The 22,397-nt window shown below is 40.0% G+C and overlaps 2 protein-coding genes and 1 long non-coding RNA gene across 5 annotated transcripts in view; all 3 read right to left on the bottom strand.

Moving 5' to 3' along the window:
• The window catches only part of LOC140950287 (uncharacterized), an 8,087-nt gene extending 4,701 nt beyond the window's left edge, over nt 1-3,386 (bottom strand). For both annotated transcript variants that reach the window (XR_012167160.1, XR_012167161.1), the window contains exon 1: nt 3,253-3,386. This is a non-coding gene — a long non-coding RNA (uncharacterized lncRNA). The remainder of the gene's footprint in view (nt 1-3,252) is intronic.
• LOC140950249 (T-complex protein 1 subunit theta-like) overlaps nt 1-22,397 on the bottom strand; it is a 123,011-nt gene that overhangs the window by 15,934 nt on the left and 84,680 nt on the right. The window lies entirely within an intron of this gene.
• Nucleotides 13,517-14,399, bottom strand: LOC140938442 (uncharacterized). Its single transcript, XM_073387919.1, has one exon. The coding sequence runs from the start codon at nt 14,281-14,283 to the stop codon at nt 13,564-13,566; it is 720 nt and encodes a 239-aa protein (XP_073244020.1). The 5' UTR covers nt 14,284-14,399; the 3' UTR covers nt 13,517-13,563.

The following is a 22,397-nucleotide window of genomic DNA, read 5'->3' as shown; positions in this document are numbered from 1 at the left end:
ATTAATCAACTAGAATACGTATATCCCGGAGTACTCAATCGATAAAAATCGGTATCAATAAAAATCGGTAGCATTTAATTGATTTTTATCGATTTATAATGGGAATCAGTGAAAATCGATAAACTAGATTGCTGTGTCAAATTGATATTATCTATTTTACATGATTTTATCAATTTATAATGGAAGTCCGCCATTGTTGTTTTTTGGCATGAGTTAGATAGTACAGCTGAGAAAACACTTCCATGAATATCAACTGCTCAACAAACATGAAAATGAGAAATGTGGAAACTATCACACGCACAAGTTTCTCCCTACAACTCTTCGTTTGGTACATAATAACAAAAACGGTTTGGTTTTATAATTACATGTACATTCAGTTCTCACAGGCAAGTACCACGAGAAATACACCCTCAGTAAACTGATTTCCTAGCCTGAATTTCAGACATCCCCTCGAGTTGAAGGGATGTCTGAAATTCATTCAAAGATTTCCCTGGATAGATTTTCACCATTTCCATTATCAATTGATAAAAATCACTTGATTGCTAATGATTTTTATTGATTTTGATTTTTATCTATTGGCTACTCTGGGATTTAACTACATCTGAAACTACACCGATGTTATTTTGAAAGGACGGCAGGTCTAAATCGTGAAAAACTGGGCGCCTACAAACCAGAAGACAATTTTAAACCTGGTTTTGAAGAAAAGATAAGATTTTTCAGATTTTTTTAAAAGAATGCTTTAAAAAGTGATAACTGTTTGATCCTTCAACTCTCAACTGCAACTCAATAAACAACAACAAATTTACTGTTTGCATGAAATCAGTTTTCATTTTTGAAGGAACAGATGAACAGATATATCTTCCAATATAAATCGATGAAATCGGTAAAAATCAAGATTAATAAATCGATAAACGAAATGAGTGTGCAAGGTTATAACTAACATTTCAAGTTGCCGGGTATTTGTTGTAAGTATCCGGGGAAGCAAGCAGTCATGAAGCCCCTCCCCCCCAAAAAAAATTGTTTTTGAAGTGCAACTTCTACCGTTTTCCAAAAAGCATTACTGCCCCAAAAAAGCAATCTTCATCAACAGTACAGCTATCATTAGCGGTTTTATGATGATCACACCTTTACTAAAGAAAACTACAACATTCTGAGACACTAAAATAATAAGTTTTTACTTTACGTAAAGGCTCGTTGGAGGGTTTTTTTAGTGGCCGCCAAATGGGAATATACATGTAAGGACCGGGTCTGAAAAAAATGTCATGTAGGCACCGGTCACGTTATCCGCGCAGTCTTATCTTCATGCAGACAAGGCCCATGCTGGCCAGTGAAGAGTTAAATCACAAAGATACTTTACCAATGTTGAAAATGTGGAAAGGACAATCGATTCTTATATTGTGCGAATGAATTAACATGCCCTGTAAAATCAATTGGAAATCCTCATTTAGTTATACATAAGAACGAAACAACTTACGGAAAACAAAAGTAAAACTAATATAATTACAAATGAATTAACCCACGGAGAAGCGGAAAAAAGACAAGCGGACGATGAATGTACGAAAAAGCATCATAAACACAAGGTTACTATGGTTTGTTGAAAAATAAAAGTATGATAAGGCTAAAACAAGCGTAATGTACGAAAAATCGCGGGATAAAATATGGCAAAACTAAACTGCACAACTGGTAACATCAGTGGTCTCGAATTTAGGAACGACAAATCACTTAACATACGAAGAAACTGACCTACGGAAAAGCGTTTAAAAGACAGGGCTATACTTTATAAACGATGCTGAGATGTCAAAACGAGACTCAAGGAGAAGAATGCAAAAGTAATGCTAATTCTTAACTTCCCTTTTATATATAACTTCTTGGAAGTAGAACTGAGAGGATGTGATCATGACCTGCGGACAATGATCGAACATTTACCATTGACCGTGCGTTATTTTGTATACTCGATACCTAATTAAAGCCGGATCACTTAAATGTCAATTTATTAAACATAGCAATCAGCCATAGTCTTCATCTTCAAAGCCTTCATCATAATCCTCATTATCATCAAAAACAGCATCAGGGAGATTTAACACTGGGATGAAGCCTCAACTCCTTCTGTGATGTCAACAGAGATCTGCTCAGGTCTTTCATCGTGAACAAAGAGTGCAGATTCCTTTGCCACTTCTTCAGCATGTTCAACACAAAGCCGACACAATGGTTGAAACTAAGGACTTTTAGCATCGACAAAGGTGACGGCAGCGAAAACGTCACTTTTAAAATGAATTGGCATTTTTTCCATTTTGTCGCGTTTATTTCAATTTGCTGAAAATAGCTAATGTAGGCCAATTTCCCTGGAGTTGAAAGAAAAGTTTGTCGTCGCTTGACGACGTCCTCCATAAAACGTGAAACTAGGCATTTTCACCTCGTAGTCGTGCATTAACGGCTAAGAAATGCACAAAAAAGCGTGATGCACGGGCGAACTAGTTGTTTTGCTCAATAAACCTATTGCGTTCTTGTTGCCGTCGCACGTGTGTACTAGTACCAAATCTAAGTCAGGTTTAATTCAACGACGAAAGTAGCTGGGGGCCATGCTGTGAGTAGCCGGGGGAAATCCCAGGCCCCCGGCTCTTAATGACAACCCTGAGTGTGTCATCGATTTCTACCGATTGATTGATACAATCGATATCAATAACGATATCAATCAAATCAGATTTACCGATTTTTATCGATTGACTACTCCGGGCGTATTTCAAAAACGTAACCCAATACTACTATTGTCAATTCAGTCCGGTGTCCGCTTAACAGAGGTTATCAACAATAGGAATCAGCCAAATACACTTTCTTTCAGTGTCCGCGTCCGCTGAATAAGGGTTCGTTATATATAAAGGGAAATATAAAACTTTAATTTTGGGCCGCTTAATTGGGGATCCTCTCAACAGAGGTTTCACTGTAGTTTCCCGAGTTTAGACACGTGGAAAACAAGAAAACCTATTTGCAATTTAGCTGTGACTCGATATTGTGTGCTTTACACAAAAAGCTACAAATCGAACTTTTTTAAAAACCAAAAGAAACACTAACTCATTATCAATATATAAAGAGGCAAATTTAAGCTTTCTGTCAGTTAAAACTCCCTATGTTGGCAAGTATAGTCTTCCACCCTAGTGCAATGTGGTTAAAGTTCTTTGGCCAAGCAACACGTTCCTGGCTTTTGCGAGATGAGGATTGAACAAATTTGTTAGACATAAAGACGTTAAAACTCACTTCTTGACATCCTGATTTTCATTTTCTATCTTCTTCGGTTAGACTTCTGTAGAGAATTAAGAATATACCACCAAGCAGGCGCCTCCAACGAACTTTACAGGTCCTTTCACTTTCCTTTCTAGCCTCCTACCCGTCCCTGGAGAGAACCTGGAAACGAGGCATCCTCGGAGACTTTTTAACTTGATGGGCGCGATCCATTCAACCAAAATTTCCGGAAATTTCGGTCCAAAACTCAATGGATCGGTTCGGTCCAACCGGAAAAGTTTCGAAAACACAGGTCCACCTTTTGAGGTGGTCCTCTTTTCCCGGTCGGACCGATCTGAATTTTGGTTGAATGGATCGCGCCCGATAACGTGATAACTTCATTCCATCCTAGGAGACCCAGGGGTAGTTTAATAGACGGAACGATAGAATGTTCGTTGTGAATATAAACTTTCACCACGAATATCCCGACTATTAAACTGCCCCTGGGTCTCCTAGGATGGAATGAAGTTATCACGTTATCAAGTTAAAAAGTTTAACCCGGATTAAGCCAAATTTTACGGCAAGGTTTTCTTGTCTAAGAACATGCAACTCGAGCTTACCAAAGGGGTTGATTCAACCCCTTATGAATTTCTGGCTTACTTAATACCGTTGATGAACCTTTACTCCGAGAAACAGTAATGATAACACAAAATGTTACTCTAAGCAATACACAGGAAGGTAAAATACAAAAACGGCTGATGAAATTTCAATCCTCGATTATAGCGCTAATCAGCCTTTCAGGAATAGGGCGGAGGGCCCAGGGGAATAAAAACGACTTGAAGTTATCGTCTGAAATTCAGGCTAAGGACAGAATACTGAAGTTTACGATGGTCTAGTACAGTGGTTTAAATTTTCTTTTCCTTTGATTCAAGCCACCTTACCAAAATTAAAGGAAAATGTAATTTACTGTATGATTGATTTATAAGCACCGCTACTCGAATAAGCGCCGCACCTTTACCAAAAAATAATTCAATAAGCGCCACTCTCGAATAGGCGCTCCACCTGTAACGGGAACAATTAAATAAGCGTTGTGGCGCTTAGTCGACCATTTACGGTAAATGAAGGACAACATACATCCCAGTCCCACCTCAATCCCCAAACCAAATAAAAGCTATCCTGGGATGCAAGAAATTTAGCCTGCAGCTTGCATAGTAACTTCTTAGAGATAAAATGGGGGCAAGAAAGGATGGGGTATACAAGGAGGACACGACTTTGCTTCCTTCTCCCCCCACGTCTCCATCGCTCATGCAGCTGAGTTCTCTCTCGCACCCATGCCGTTCCAAGCGAAAATTGCATTTATAATTGAATTTAGAAAGCTTATCTGGAACAATTTTTTTTTCAATTTAAAATTTTGTTTATGCAGGCTTAAACTACTTTTTGACACAATACCCTTTCCAAGGATCAGCTCTGCCACAACCCCACACTCTCCCTCATTAACTTTTGAACATGGAAATATGTAGCCATTATATAAGGCACTTGGAAGAAACAGGTGCCAAAAAAAACAGAGGCGTACAAAAAAAGGGAGACATCGCCCAATTCTTTGTTGCACCCATTTTACTTACAAGCACATGCTACACATGGGCTAGTATGGTGGACAACTTTCTGACACACCAAATGTTTGTGTTAGCCCCTCAAAAAAAAAACTGAATTAACAATGGCCCTGATGTTATATTGTTGTGAGCCCTGGGTCACTGCTGTAAGTAGCTGTAAACAGGCATGACCAAAAACTTCAAAGATTACTTAATCTCAGTTTTAATTAGCCTGCGTAGCAGGCGCTTGGAAGTAGTGGTCACAAGAAAAAACGTGCGCGCAAGAAGGAGAAACTCGTGTCTCCCGTTCTCTCTTTTGCCCACTACTTCCAAGCGCCTGCTATGCAGGCTAAGTTTTAATCCTTCTCACTGGGGTATAAACACAGGAAAAAATAACGGATTCCCATTTTTGGATATTTTTGGGTATTTAAAGAATACCCATAAAAATCCCAAATTTGGCAAAGTGAGACAAGTCCCAACCAGGGAATTTCCAACCAAGTTCCCAGATTGGGACTTGTCTCACTCTTCCAAATTTGGGATTTTTGTGGGTATTCTTTAAATACCCAAAAATGGGAACCCGTTATTTTTTCCTGTGAAAATATCTTTACTATAATAATATTTGGTGACTTTTCTTCTTGAAATGTGAGTTCAGTCCCTGCTACTATTTTGACTGCAGTTGTCCTTAATTCCTTCTCATAGCTCTATAGATAACAGCTTGTAACTTCTTGGTAGCCTTTGGATTTCTTGTCATAAGTCTTGAGCTCTGGGAGAGTTCTGGGAAGCTTTCCTCTACTGGTACAAGTCTCACGTACCAATATGGGCTGTAGATCTATCAACCATTAAAATCTTGTATGGTATTAGCGGTAACAACCACCTCAATAAGTTAACTAATCATCTCTTACTACTTGCAAAATATTGTATACCATAAAAGTTAGAAAATAAAAGCCCCGGGGTTTACATTTTCCAGAGGCCCTTTTTGAGGGGCTTATTTTTGAAGGGGGCTTATATACAAAATCGGCTAGGGTTATACTATCTGCATCTTAAAATCAATTGGGCTAGCTTATAGTTGAATGGAATTTTTTTTTTATGTCAGTAATTTGCAGAAAGTTTTTACTGGAACTCGCGTTACGGACCTAGACCTTTCTAAAATGCAACCATGCAAGTACTTTGTCAATATAGACCAAGGAAATCAAAGCCAAGAGTGAAGAGGAACTACGCGTCGCAAACAGCAATAAACTGTGACACTTTCTGGCTGCAATCATTTGGCACACATTCTTCGGCAAATACAAAAATTTATATGTTTCTGTGCTCTTTTTGCTTTGTTTTATTTTGTATTTGAGAGCAATTTCCAAGAACAAGACCCCCGGGGGGAGGGGGGGGGGGGGCTTATATTTGGAGGGGAGATTTAAGAGGGTTTTTTGTGGTACGAGTTTGAGGGGCTAATTAATATATTTGGAGGGCTTCTTTCCGGAATTTTATGGTATACTGCTGAAATATCACAGAAGAGCCTTTGTTATTAAGTGTTTATCTAACTATAGTGGTAAACAAAGCTGAGATAGTACAACATATAGCAATAAGTATTAATTCACCTGATTATTATTATAATGAATGGATAAGCCTTTAATTGAGTTGAAGTTTGTTTTCTAATCTAGCAATATTAATTCAACGAGTAATGTTAACTCAACATTAGCTTTGCATTTTATTACACTTTTGTGGCAAGACTGTAATACAATGTATTGTTGTAAAGTTTCGTAATTTCTTTTTTCTTTCTTTATTGTTATTATTATTTTTTTAGTTTACCTAAAGGTAACTTTTGTTGTGTAAGTGTTGTTAGAGATTGAAATAAACAACTATATTTAAAACACAAAACAATAAAACAAAATAAAATAAGTCTTGAGCTGTCTAAATATCACAAACAAGGGGCATCATTGTTTTATTATCCTAGGAAATGAGGTGTTTTTTAACGAAAAATAATAACTTCACAGAATTTTCAAAGAGAAATGGCCAGTCTCCATGTAGTTTGTTTCTAAGATTGGATTTTATGATTAGAAATATTTCTTTCCCTTTCCTCATCCAATTCTTCCCTAACGAATGATCCATTCACCCCATGTAAAAAAATCCAAGAGAGTCTTGGACTCTGGATTCCATGCCGTGGTCTCCGGATTCCAGGCACTGGATCCTAGTCTTTGTTAGTGGAACTTAGATTCTGCAGGTTAGTGGAGTTCCGGATTCCTTGAGCTGTATTCCGGATTCCAAAGCCCAGGATCTTGAATTCCGCAAGCAAAATTTTCCCAGATTCCAGATTCCATAGGCAAAAATTTCCCTGATTCCAGAATCCAGATTCCCTCACATGGGCAAATCCATAGAAGCCAAGCATCATTTCTAAAACTGTCCTACTTTGTGGCATCAAAGAAAACCACTGATTCACTTCCAATCACTGAAGCATTATGCACCACACCAGCTGGAACCTCAATCATATCACCAGGCTGGAGGATGACTTCTCTTCCCTTCATAGCAAACCGAAACTGGCCAGCTATTATTGAATCCTTTTTAGCGACATTATGAGTGTGATCAGGAAAGTCTGTACCAGGAGGAAAAGTGTATTTTATGCAGGAGTAGCCTTGTGATTTTAACTTTCTCCTCATGCTGGCTTCATTTAGAGGTCCATCTATTTCAGTGTTCCAATTTTCAACTTGTAATCCTGACATCATACTGAAAAGCACAAATAGAGATGATGGCTAGCATTAAAACATCATGGTCTACCCACGGCCATAGCCAGAGGAGGGGGACATTGGGGGGTACCCAATACCGTAATACCGTAAGAAAAAATGGCAAATACCGAAATACCGCGTCGAAAATTGTCCAAATACCGATACCGCATATTTTAATCATATTTATAATCGTTTCCGCATACTTATAGTTGCTTCCATCTAGTACGTTTACTTATCTCAGGCATTTATGCACCAGATGTGCATGTTTTTTTTAAATATTTTGGTAGTTAGCAAAATTTTCGCAAATTTTCACGGAAAAGTAAACTACATTCGTTCAACCTTTTGGTAGGTGGACCCAACAGCTAATTAACTCCAATAAAAATAACTCTTGAAAGCGCGAAAAACAAACCAATCCAAACCCTTTCCACGCACGTCTAGTGCGAGTTTTGATAAGTGACTGACCATTAGAAAACTTATGGGGGGGGGGGGGGGGGCGGGCGAAGTACAAAAAAAAATATTCGCGCAAGAGAAAATTAAATGAAAAAAAATTCATACAAGGATTTTGATAACGAAAAAAAATTCCTGCGCCTCGAAAATTCTGTCTCGACTGTCTCACACGCCGCGCCGGTAAGAGGCAAACTTACCAAATTTTAATTCTCGAAACCCGACATCTATACTTTTCTTGTTGCGATAATGTTAGCCTCCTTCGCCCTCTTCCAAGAAACTGCCACACAGTCAATGATAACCACGCCGCCGTCAACCTCAGCGATCTCAGCCATTGTGAGAAAACGTGTAAGACCTCGAATTACCACCGGCTCAAGTACACAGATCGAAAAGCCTGGTAAGGTGACTTGAGATGACTCATTATCATTGGATGCAGCAACAATCACATTGTATATTATCGACCATTAACTGTCACAAAATGACCCACAAATGGTGTAATCATTTACTGTTATGTCTCAAGACTTCTGAATTTTAACTTTTATTGACCTTTATGTCCTACTGTGTTTTGTTTTGCGTATTGTATCGAAATGAAAGCGCAAATAAACGGTACCGTAATACCGTGAACAATCTTATTTCACCGAATACCGTCAACCAAAATGATGAAAAACCGCATACCGCAGAACTAGATGATACCGCAACACCGTACTTTAAAATGAAAATTACCGAAATACCGCATGAAAAAAAGCCCAATACCGCAATACCGTAAACCCCCATGTCCCCCTCCCAGAGTTTGGTCAGTAGTTCATGTATGACCCCATGAAATGTCCTGAGACACCAGTGCCATGTCGGACCTCTAGGCACAGAAGTAAGTGTAGTGAAGTGTAGTAACTGTGGTAAGTGTAGCAGCTGTAGTAAGTGTAGTAAGTGTAGTATCTGTAGTAGCTGTAGTATCTGTAGTAAGTGTAGTAGGTGTAGTAAGTGTAGTAAGTGTAGTAGGTGTAGTAAGTGTAGTAGGTGTAGTAAGTGTAGTAGGTGTAGTAGCTGTAGTAAGTGTAGTAGCTGTGGTAAGTGTAGTAAGTGTAGTAGCTGTAGTAGCTGTAGTAAGTGTAGTAAGTGTAGTATCTGTAGTAGCTGTAGTAAGTGTAGTAGCTGTAGTAAGTGTAGTAGGTGTAGTAAGTGTTGTAGCTGAAGTAAGTGTAGTAAGTGTAGTAGGTGTAGTAAGTGTAGTAGGTGTAGTAAGTGTAGTAGGTGTACTAAGTGTAGTAGCTGTAGTAAGTGTAGTAGCTGTAGTAAGTGTAGTAAGTGTAGTAGGTGTAGTAAGTGTAGTAAGTGTAGTAGGTGTAGTAGCTGTAGTAAGTGTAGTACGTGTAGTATCTGTAGTAGCTGTAGTAAGTGTAGTAGCTGTAGTAAGTGTAGTAGCTGTAGTAGCTGTAGTAAGTGTAGTAGCTGTAGTATCTGTAGTAAGTGTAGTAAGTGTAGTATCTGTAGTAGCTGTAGTAAGTGTAGTAGCTGTAGTAAGTGTAGTAGGTGTAGTAGCTGTAGTAAGTGTAGTAGCTGTAGTATCTGTAGTAAGTGTAGTAAGTGTAGTAAGTGTAGTAGGTGTAGTAGGTGTAGTAAGTGTAGTAGCTGTAGTAAGTGTAGTAAGTGTAGTATCTGTAGTAGCTGTAGTAAGTGTAGTAGCTGTAGTAAGTGTAGTAGGTGTAGTAGCTGTAGTAAGTGTAGTAGCTGTAGTATCTGTAGTAAGTGTAGTAAGTGTAGTAAGTGTAGTAGCTGTAGTAAGTGTAGTAAGTGTAGTAGGTGTAGTAAGTGTAGTAGCTGTAGTAAGTGTAGTAGCTGTAGTAAGTGTAGTAAGTGTAGTAGGTGTAGTAAGTGTAGTAGCTGTAGTAAGTGTAGTAAGTGTAGTAGGTGTAGTAAGTGTAGTAGCTGTAGTAAGTGTAGTAAGTGTAGTAGGTGTAGTAGCTGTAGTAAGTGTAGTAGGTGTAGTAAGTGTAGTAGGTGTAGTAAGTGTAGTAAGTGTAGTAAGTGTAGTAGCTGTAGTAAGTGTAGTAGGTGTAGTAAGTGTAGTAAGTGTAGTAAGTGTAGTAGCTGTAGTAAGTGTAGTAAGTGTAGTAGGTGTAGTAAGTGTAGTAGGTGTAGTAAGTGTAGTAGCTGTAGTAAGTGTAGTAAGTGTAGTAAGTGTAGTAGCTGTAGTAAGTGTAGTAGCTGTAGTATCTGTAGTAAGTGTAGTAAGTGTAGTAAGTGTAGTAGCTGTAGTAAGTGTAGTAAGTGTAGTAGGTGTAGTAAGTGTAGTAGCTGTAGTAAGTGTAGTAGCTGCAGTAAGTGTAGTAGCTGTAGTAGCTGTAGTAAGTGTAGTAGCTGTAGTATCTGTAGTAAGTGTAGTAGCTGTAGTAAGTGTAGTATTTGTAGTACTACAGCTCTTACAGCTACTACACTTATGATGGAGACTTCCAAAAGTTGTGGAGGAAACCACAACGTTTGCTCCACCTTTTTATACATAGGTGATGGAGTCTCAGTGATGGAGTCTGCACAAAGCAACCTTTATTGAATCAGCTATATATTTAACAATTATTCCTCGCCGAGCCCGAATGGGTTCTGAGTTAACAGCCCCTTAGGCAGAAGGCCGAATGGGCTATTGATTCACAGGCCATGAGGGTGAGAGGAATAATTGTTTAAGTCCAATCCAACTACTAGGTCAAAAATATTGAGACAAGACAATTTTAGCTAGCGAAACGCGAATAAACAGCCATTGTTTTGGTTTTCAAAGCCGGCGCTTTTCGCCTTTAGTGGGCTATAACATATAGCGTAGTGGTAGCTAAACCAATCAGAACGCAGTTGGATTTTACTAATGTCAATTAGTTTCTGGTGCTTAAAGTGGCAAGGTCCAAAGTCTTTTTCAACATCTTCTCCGTAGGAGAAATTGCAAAAAGAAAAAAAGAGGAAAATATCTTTTCTAAAACTCGTCCAATTGTTTAACAGTATTACAACAACTGCAACTTGCACTTTATTCTGCTGGCGTTCTTTCGATTGACCATAGCCAAGGCTTTTACACACGCACGTACCCACCCACTAAACAAGGAAGAAGGAAGTATTTCTACGTACGTAGGTTTCGAGTATGTGATAGCAAGCTAAAATTAAGTCAGCTGTCTGCACTGAATGTGGAGTGATAATAGTTAAAACTTTAAAATGTTATATATTAGATGTTGTATTTCAAAACACCGTCTTTCGCATTTCGTTCCATAAATAAACTTTAGCAACTTTTCTATTTATTTCACGCGTATATCGTATATTTTCAAGTTTGATACTGCAGGTGGTTACAGTATCTCAGAAACTAAGGGAGTGCCAAGGAACTTAAAAATCGTTCTTTGCAAGCATCGGCGTTTCGTTATATAGGGTTATACATTGTATAATAATAATGAGAGTGAGATCCTAGAGCGAGCATCTCTTATTCGTGTCACGGCATTTACAAAGACCAGTTTATATAATCTAGACCATCAAATACGTTTAACGAACTAGTCAGCAAAAGGTACAGACCGGAAAATGGTACTGAGATTTTTCGTGTTAATTACATTTCCTTTGCTTTCTTCACATTTTATGACTTTTATAATTTAGACGTGTGCACAGCCGAAATGTTTTTAAAAACAGACTGCTCTGTGAAAACGCCGTGACTCAAGCCCGAGCACGATGGCAGTTACTCGGACTTTCACTGTAAATTTTACAAGCTGTGCTTTTATTTACAGTGGAGTAGGGGTTGACATCTGACTAAAGTCATCTTGAAATTTTCTTGTGTGCATGATGTCTTGATAGTTTTTGGCAAAGGGTTGAACTGATTGAAACAATTCGTACCAACGAAAAAGGACTCAGACAAGTAAATAAAAGGATCCGAATCATCACTTTTTTAAATATAGGTGACATGCTTGCAGGACTCCACTGCGCGTTTATTAGCCCTGTGCACAATTTGGCCTTAACGAGTATGTCTTTCAGCTAATGCCCCCTCCTGTAACAAATGATTTATTTAGCAGTTTTTTAAAATAATTCCGTTTCAGCAAAGGATCAGTTTGTAGGGTCTGCTTAATTATGTAATATTCCTCTTTTTGTAAATTAAGTGTCACTGTCACTAAGGACCAGGCAGGGTCCGCGGATCGAGGTCGGCCGATTACCTCCAAATTTTCAGCATTTTTTCTCTATCAGATAAGATTACGATCGGTGGTATTTTTAGTAAAATAAAATTAATTTCTTAGAATTTTGACCACCCCCCTAGTTTTTGGTGCTATTTTGCCCACGTGAGACGGAAAATTTGGGTAAACTTGCACGACACATTTTACTTACTTGGCATTAGCCTTATTCATTTATACGAACTGTACATACTTTCCAGCCTATAACCAGCTCATGTCTCCAATATAAACGAATTTGGTTAAAAATAACTTACTTTGGAGCGGTTCCAAATATCATCACTTCGTGGCTATCGCAAGTAAGAAGAATTTTGGCAATTTTCCAATCTGGTTTTCTCTAAAGTGCGGCACTTTATATCCAGATCAAAACTATTTTTTATTAGTCTGTCATAAAGTCTTTACAAATACGCAAACTCTTATTTGGCAAGTTAAAATCTCGTCGCGTGAGCTTTCTCACAACTTTAACCTAATTTCCTAATTTGCATAGTTGTAGTTTTTCCGGGAAAAATTTCACGCTTGATTTGCGACTTGTTGCAGGCGTTTATTGGCTTCTTTACTATCACTAAGAGAAAAACATTACTTTTTCAGATAAGTGGCCATAGTTCATCGGCCTATTTTGTCATTTGGTAGGTCAAAATCCCCTCCCGTAAGCTTTCTTCAAATTTAACTAATTTGCATGTTGTCGAATTTCCCCGGGAAAACTTCACTTGTCTGTTGATATTATATACAAGCGATGATAACCCTGCACGTAATTAATTATTAATTTTTATGAGGTTCTTGTTTTTGAAACTAATTGTTGTTTCGATCTTGCAGACTTTGACAGTCCACAAATTTGGGGCGAACATAACAATTCTGTCATTTCACTAAACATGGACATGCAAATTAATATGCCAGACAGGCTCAAGATTGTGTTTTGTAAAGAAGTGAATAGTTTTGGAGACTAACAGAGTTAATGTTTTCTCCACGTGTGATGGAAGGCAAACAGGCTGCCGAAATGACAGTCAATTCGTGGCAGAGGAAATGCAATTCGAACAGATGCGCAAATTAGTGAGTCGAACCTTAATGCGTTATAACGTAACAGATTTGACACAACGTTACTAAAGTTGATCAATCCGTGTGCATTGCTGCTGAAATCTTCCGGCACTGCTCTTTTGTCTAGGAAGAAAACCGAATTGGTTTCATCCATGATAGCATTCAAGCATAGCGACGGACAGCTGGTGTTTAGCAGTATGTAAAAATCCTTGCAGTTTTTTGTTTTACTGTGTTTACCATAGCATTCATTCAGTTTGCAGTCTTATATTGCTCACGATTTTTTAATTTACAAGTATTTATAAACCCTGTTATCGAAGGGTCTCCCTGTACCTATCTAAAAGGCCCCAGTGGAGAAGATTGGGGTAGAAGCATAGAGATCCTCCCTACTAAAACCATGTAACGTTATTTTTGAAAACACGTGCAACTCTCAGAGAATTTTTGAATGGCCTCAAAGAAAGTTTTTTTTCTTGACAGTGGTCCGCTTGTCGTCAGGTGTAGCTGATTGCAGATTTCTTTCAGAGCTGCCAGTTTGAGTGAGTCAAGCTTCTTGTTTTTTACAAGTTCGCAGATATTGCTAATTCCCACGATGATTGGATGGCTTGGTTTGCCCATATCATCCATCACCAAACTTCTAAGGGTGTCAAACGCTATCTCCGACTCGGCAGTCTCGATGTCTTCCTCCGAGATTTCCTCCGCATCAATACCCCTATGACGCAGCGCCGCTGTCTGACGTGAAAACAGGCTACTGATCTGCTGCGCAGTCCTCCGCTCTTCAGGCTTAAACGTGGGCTCTCCGTCCTCATTTCTGAGGGTCTTCATCTCCCTCGCTACCCGTACAGGATCGGCCTTGTTTCCAGTTCTTGTACCCTCTTCGAATTTCTTCATCAAGAAGGTCTTGACGTTATCAGTCATTCTAGTGGGTCGTTTTGTTACCTTCAGAGCCCACCCCAATGGTCTAGGGCCATGTTCTCTGAAGGCGCTGCCACTATTCTCACCTTGCGATGAGGTTGTTGGCACATCCGGAGCGAACGTCACCCCTGTCACAATTCCCGCCCATTTCCTCCTAACACGGTCATACATGGACTCACAGTCCACCTCAAGACAGTGCTTGCCCGTGTCCATATGGTTGTCTGCCTCTGCTTGGGTCTTGAACGTGAGGACGCATCCAGTCTCTTGGCAAGAGTAGATCTCGGACTGGTGCCTGACGCTCTCACCCACGCTTCCCCTGTGTGTAGCTTGACCAAATGGCTTTACCACCCTTACTCCAGTATCTTCTTGTGGTGTAACTCCAAGACCGCTATAAGGGATGAGGCGTCCAGGGCCGATGTTGTACGCTTTCCACACACGGATTCCACACTCCTCATACTGGAAATTGTTCAACACACTAATGACTGGTATCTTGCTATCTTTGTTTCTTTCCCTGGTCGTGTCCACCTCAACGACCGCTGCTCTGCACCCTTTGATACCTCCATGGGATTCTAGTGCTGCTTTCATATCTTCAGCAGTGACGACGTCGTGCTTTTCGTTGACCCAGCGCTTTATGTGTGCCTTCATAGCAGCAGTCTTCCTATCACAAATGTCCTTGCCAGCCTGTGGTTCTGAGAAATCATATCGCACTGGCCTGACACCGGTTCTCACCTCTACTTCTCTAAGACTTAACAACAGAGGCCCATTGTGGTAACATCCAGCGTTATCCGATCGGAGGTAGGCTGTTGTCACCCCTGGATACTCCAGTTTGACTTTTTGCAGCAAGTCCTCTATTATTGGAAGAACTGCAAAGCTATTTTGGGTGCAGTTGTTGAAAATTTGTACAAAACACTCGACTTCATGCTTGCTCTTCACTGTTGCTCTAGTGATTACTGCACTGATATGCCAGCTTCTTCCTCTCTTGCCAAAAAAATCACTCATGTGTTCTCTGTATTGCACAGGCAGAAACTTCATTGCCCAGTCCATTACGACAAGACACGAGTTGTCGTCTAGCTTCTCTAGAATATCCTGCTTGGCTTCGTCCTGGTTACTTGACCGTAGCAAGTGAGCCTTCCACGCTTGTATGTTGCGCACACTCTCAGTGTACTCAAACCTCCACCTAACCCTCTCCTCTTCCGTCATGTCCGCTTTCTCTTGCATCTCTGCCACCTGTTTCAGTACTCCTTCTAGACTCTCACAGCGCTCACATTCGTAGCAATGTTCATGATCACATTCGCCCCTGAACTCCCATGCACTACTGTCACTTAGTGCGTGGACCGTGCAGTGATCACTGCAATGTTCTCCTCGTCCGATGTGTGTCTTGAAATCATTCTTTAAGTACCTTTTTGCATCCTTTAGAAATTTCTGAGTGGCAGTAACGTTGATGCCCTGATCTGCTAAGGCCTCCAACATAGAAAAGAGTTGATCAAAAGCCTCTGTACCCTCTGCAGTGGTGTTGTCAAGTCCCTGAAGGGATTTCTGCATAGAGGCCGAACACACTTCAATCATTCGGTAGAGAGAACGCTGGCTCGCCGGCTCGAACTCTTGTTCTTTACAATAGTCTAAATATTGTCTGATGATGCGTGAAGGAATGACGGTCCTAATGACTGCTGCAATGACAATTTTCTCCCCCGAGTCAAGCTTGAGAGTCCTTGTCCCGAACGCCACGTCTTGGACAAATTCTGGTCTGGAGATATATTCAATGAAATGATCCACCTTTCATGCTCAATTCTTGTAAGGAAACTAGGAATTTCAGGGAGAGGCTGGCCTTTCCCTGCTTCTGTTGCATGTTGGCGAGCTTGGTCGATGCGCCATTTGGAAAGCCCAGGGATCATCTCTTGAAGCTCAGCTCTTGAAAAGTCGTCTGCAAAGAGGGAAAGGATCTGTCGCTTTGTTTGCCAATGACCTGCTTGCTCATAGGCCTTGACTAAAATGTCGACAAGACCAGAGTTGGGATCAAAACGCTTGCGCTTTCCTTGGTTGTCTCTGTTTGGATCCAAAAGTACCTCCGTTTGTAACGCCTTCCAAACCAGTTCCTCTTGACCGGGAGTGATGACAGACAATGAAGTCACTATAGTCTCCTTAGCTTTGCGGATGTAATATCGCTGCTGGGTGTCGGAGACGTCGTCCCAGGTCGTGTTCAGGCTGGACATTACGGGGCTGTAGTGGCCACCTGAGATGCTGTGGACAGCTTCGTTTAATTTCTGCCGTTTGCTGTTTTGTTCCTCCATCTCGTCAACCCATAAACTAATCTCTTTCGTCTGGTATCGAGGCTTGGGACGAATGGGACTGCAAAGAGACTGTTTCTGACCCCTCACCAGTGCTTGAGACCGCTGCACACACCGTGGCTGGCAATGTGCTCTCCTCACAAACAGTAATGACAGAGACAGTGGCAGAATCAGACTCCTCGATCTCATCTCCAATCACCAAGGTGTCTGAGTAAGGATCCTGAAGCGTAATAAAATAGATTAGCAAATTATGGACAAGATCGTCAACAATTCCACAAAGATCTCCAATACATGTAACTGTGGAAACTCTATATGTGTTTCCTAGCCGCTGCCAAAGGGTGCCCTCGCATCTTTGTTGTTCCTGGTCTCTTCAAGCACTGGTCAAGACCAATTTGTCATTCAGAAAACATTCAGATGTTGTCGAGTAATTGTTCTCGACGCGCGATCTGAAAACTCTAGACATGGCTATCATTATAACTAGGTCCCAAGCCTCTTGGAAATCGACCACACCTTAACGATTCCAAATGGCTACCCATTGAAGAAAAGACAGGAAAACCAACAAAGGTACGTGTCATTCATGTTGTCAGTTGTTATAGATATCAGTGCACCTGTTGGCGGTATCAAAACATCCTCTGATTATATGGTCAGTTACACTATGCTTAGTTACACTAAGCTGTGAATGGCCAATGTGTACTAGCTTACCTGCTCTCCAGACATGAAACCGTGAGCCTTACGGGATTTGTTAGTGTGCTCCACGGCAGCTGGAACACACAGCTGTCATAAAAAATGATAATGATAAATAGATTAACAATACTGACAACAATAACCAACACGATCACCATCAACGTGATTGACCCTTTATACCGTCCCCATCGTCGTTATGGTTATCGTTATCATACCCATCATCAATATACAGTCAAGGGACATATATATTCGTCACTATCAATATGGCGGCGTTTACGCGCGCTGTTTTAACTTCGTTTACGGTAAATTTAAGTTTAAAATCACCTTAGTATTTGGTAAGATGACCCGTCATTTTGATAACATTGTCTAGGCGATCAGGAATGGGCTGGTAAAGCTTTCTTATTCAATCTAATTCGATCTTCCGCTACACACTCTCGGTTTCACGAAGAAGGTCATTCTTGGTAGCGATATTTTCAGTGGACTTTTGTAACTCTCTCTTGATGTAAAGCCAAATATTTTCTATTATATTTAAATCTGGAGACTGTGCTGGCCATTCCATTAAGGGTACTTTGCTTTATCTTTATAATTATTTACATTGTGTGCTCCGCTGTGAACTGGCGTATTGCCATCCATGAACATGTAGTCTTTGTCTTCTAAGTACTAAACAACTAATGGCCATACATTATTTTCTAGGATGTCAATGTACTTGGCAGAGTTGCTGTTGCCTTCAACTGAAGTCACACTTCCAACACCATCATATCAAAAACATCCCCTGTGATAGTCGTTCTTAGAATGTTCAACAGTCTTGACAGTTCAGCTTTGTTTTTCACGGATTCTGACAAAGTAACAATTAATTCTTTTTTCTCTGCAGACTGTTAAGCACTTTGTCGACTCACGAGTGCTCAATATTGTTTATCAGAAGCAAAACAAAATAACTGTGATCTTTTTTGCGACCACCCGTTGCAGTTACTGTTGAATAAATGACTGAACGATGTGTCAAAACACAAACAGCTTTTGTTCGTTTCGTTTTGGGAAGTTTGAAATTTTTTTCTTGCTCTTAGTCGGATGTTTGTTTGTTTTTATTTTTACATAATTTTCCCGCCTTTATTGACCGATGTCGCGCTCCGCATCTAGTTTTCCCCCGCGTAGTGTGCACAACGCGGGTAAGAATTTCGCGCGTTATTTTTGAAAGTGACGAATACTTATGTCCATTGACTGTAGTTTGTGTCACTCACGTAAGACCAAATTAAAGTGCGGTAATTTGCTTTCTTAACAGCTAAAGAAAGGAAGGTGAGTGAAATAAGGAGTGTTTGGGCGTCCCTTGCAGCCCCACCCAACTTCCCATTCCCTCTACTCCCCCTCCTAGTTCTCCTCTTCCCCCGTCCTCTCCCATTTGCCGTCATCTTGCAGGCGGGGTGCTTGATTAGCAAATTACCACTTGAATCCACCTCGAAACACTACCCCAACGTCCCCTCTCACTCCCCTTTTCCGAAAAAGTCAGAAGGATATCAGACAATGCAACAGAATTAGGCAATGCCTTTGTATATTTAAACGAGTCGACTAAAAGAGAAAAGCTCATTCAAATACAAAAAGCAATGGCATCGGATTACGTTTTGCTTCATTCCCTTAGCATATTCCGATAAAGAAATGAAATTTATGTACTAACCATATCCATAAGCACAAAGTAAAATAAGTACCTTCGAAATAAAGGTTTTGTTTGTATTTACCAGTGAAGTCCATACTACAACTCTAAGTATTAAGGCTGCGGTCTGGCTGCACCCGATTTGTACTTACCCGAGCCAATGGGAACTGTGGCTTGGTGAAATTGATAAATTTCTTCCGACAAGGTGGCGTTTACGCGGCGCGGTTTCTTTATAGTTTTCCGCGGTCCTCGATGACTTGGATACGAGCATGTGTTGCTCTTTCTGCCAGCCCAGTCTGTAGTTAGTTTTTTTCTGTGTCTCGGGCATATTGTCATTGACATTTTCTCGTTATCGGTTGTAACAAAGTATCCAGCTCTATTCAGGATCAGATCAACCTCATTAACGTTTTCGTCTGTGGTTCGCAGTTGCCGTGAGCTGACTCCCAGGCTTAGTAGATGTGCAGTGATGTCTAGCTTGCACGCCAACAGGGGTGCAACCTGCGACCCCGTGCCCTCCAAACTACAGGCAGAATCAGGAGAACTGAACGAACAAGTTAAACTAACATCCATATTGAAAACAGCAAAATCAGCTGAACAGGACAGCTGTCTGCAGATAATCAGATAAGGGATGGAAAATTATCTTTCCCTGAAGTGTACTTCTATCAAATAACAGAACCGCTCAATATTTCAAAGAGTTTGACAGTGAAGTATAGTATAATATGCAGGCCACCTATCTGAAAAAGTAATGTGTTGCTCTTAGTCACAAACACCGGGAATATGTCGCAAATTAATCAAGTGTGAAATATTTCCGGGAAAAACGACAATTATGCAAATTAGGAAATTAGGTTAAAGTTGTGAGAAAGCTCACGCGAAGGTATTTTAACTTGCCAAATAAGAGTTTGCGTATTTGTAAAGACTTTATGACAGACTAATAAAAAATAGTTTTGATCTGGATATAAAGTGCCGCACTTTAGAGAAAACCAGATTGGAAAATTGCCAAAATTCTTCTTACTTGCGATAGCCACGAAGTGATGATATTTGGAACCGCTCCAAAGTAAGTTATTTTTAACCAAATTCGTTTATATTGGAGACATGAGCTGGTTATAGGCTGGAAAGTATGTACAGTTCGTATAAATGAATAAGGCTAATGCCAAGTAAGTAAAATGTATCGTGGAAGTTTACCCAAATTTTCCGTCTCACGTGGGCAAAATAGCACCAAAAACTAGGGGGGTGGTCAAAATTCTAAGAAATTAATTTTATTTTACTAAAAATACCACCGATCGTAATCTTTTCTGATAGAGAAAAAATGCTGAAAATTTGGAGGTAATCGGCCGACCTCGATCCGCGGACCCTGCCTGGTCCTTAGTGACAATGACACTTAATTGTGTTTAAATAATGCATTACTAAGAGGTTTTGTGTAAAAAAGGGCAAAAATAAGAGTCGTGTAAAATTTTAGTCCAATTTAGCCACAAACTATTAAAAACACAGATTACATACTTTAAAGACAGTTTGTTTTTGTTGTTTTTTCTTTTGGGGAGCGGGGAAGGTTCGGGAAAAGTTCGGGGAAGGGGCGGTTCCTTCACCCCCATCACTTTTCCTAGTGGTCCGTCCATTTTTAGCAATTTAAGGAGGACTTCCAGAGCTAAGAGCTTGTATTTAACAGATTCTTTCGATTTGGTCAACTGGGCCCAGTTGCTCGAAGCATGGTTAGCGTTAACCAGCGTTTAATACCTTGACAACGTATTGGTTTTGATACTGCTTAACCAATGGTTAAAGCTAACCATGCTTTGAGCAACTCAGCCCTGAATCAGAAGGTTATGGAAAATGCTAGGGGATGGTTCTGAAAAATGCTAGGCTCTCGTTCTCTCCCAAGGCTAGGATTTTACCTTTCGCTGCTCCTTTATGTTTCCGCTTGTGGCCGCGATGCTCATACGAACAGCTGTTATTACAGCTGCGACAGCATATCAACAATCAGCGGTAACTTGTTTGACATAAAAAATACTAGAAAAAATAGATACTTACTACATGTTAAACCGAGAGAGAAGTCTTTAGGGGGAAAACTCAAACTGAGGTCTTGCTGTATTGACTGAGCTATAGACCAAGACCGATGTGTGAGATTTTCCTGTAAAGACTGAGCGTTCGAGGTTAACGAGCTATTTAATACCTGGCTTTTTTTGGCCAAGATGATTCACGCGGAAGTGATCAGTTGACCAAAGAGTTTTCCGTCCATAAAAATCTTTTTTGTGGCTGAGACTCCATCACCTATGTATAAAAAGGTGGAGCAAACGTTGTGGTTTCCTCCACAACTTTTGGAAGTCTCCATCATAAGTGTAGTAGCTGTAAGAGCTGTAGTACTACAAATACTACACTTACTACACCTACTACACTTACTACACTTACTACAGCTACTACACTTACTACACTTACTACACTTACTACACTTACTACACCTACTACACTTACTACAGCTACTACACTTACTACACTTACTACACTTACTACACTTACTACACCTACTACACTTACTACAGCTACTACACTTACTACACCTACTACACTTACTACACTTACTACAGCTACTACACTTACTAGACCTACTACACTTACTACACTTACTACAGCTACTACACTTACTACACCTACTACACTTACTACACTTACTACAGCTACTACACTTACTACACCTACTACACTTACTACACTTACTACAGCTACTACACTTACTACAGCTACTACACTTACTACACCTACTACACTTACTACACTTACTACAGCTACTACACTTACTACACTTACTACACTTACTACAGATACTACACTTACTACACTTACTACAGCTACTACACTTACTACAGCTACTACACTTACTACACCTACTACACTTACTACACTTACTACAGCTACTACACTTACTACACTTACTACACTTACTACAGATACTACAGCTACTACACTTACTACAGCTACTACACTTACTACACCTACTACACTTACTACACTTACTACAGCTACTACACTTACTACACTTACTACACCTACTACACTTACTACACTTACTACAGCTACTACACTTACTACACTTACTACAGCTACTACACTTACTACACCTACTGCACTTACTACAGCTACTACACTTACTACACCTACTACACTTACTACACTTACTACACCTACTACACTTACTACACTTACTACAGCTACTACACTTACTACACCTACTACACTTACTACACTTACTACAGCTACTACACTTACTACACCTACTACACTTACTACACTTACTACAGCTACTACACTTACTACACCTACTACACTTACTACACTTACTACAGCCATGCACTACACTTACTACACCTACTACACTTACTACACTTACTACACTTACTACACTTACTACACCTACTACACTTACTACAGCTACTACACTTACTACACTTACTACAGCTACTACACTTACTACACCTACTACACTTACTACACTTACTACACTTACTACACTTACTACAGCTACTACACTTACTACACCTACTACACTTACTACACCTACTACACTTACTACACCTACTACACTTACTACACTTACTACAGCTACAACACTTACTACACTTACTACACTTACTACACCTACTACACCAGCTACTACAGCTACTACACTTACTACAGCTACTACAGATACTACACTTACTACACTTACTACAGCTACTACACTTACTACA

This window comes from Porites lutea, chromosome 1 (genome assembly GCF_958299795.1).
Source record: "Porites lutea chromosome 1, jaPorLute2.1, whole genome shotgun sequence".
Taxonomy (NCBI): Eukaryota; Metazoa; Cnidaria; class Anthozoa; order Scleractinia; family Poritidae; genus Porites; species Porites lutea.
The sequence above is the reverse complement of the archived record's forward strand: the minus strand, read 5'-3'. Positions and strand labels throughout refer to the sequence as shown.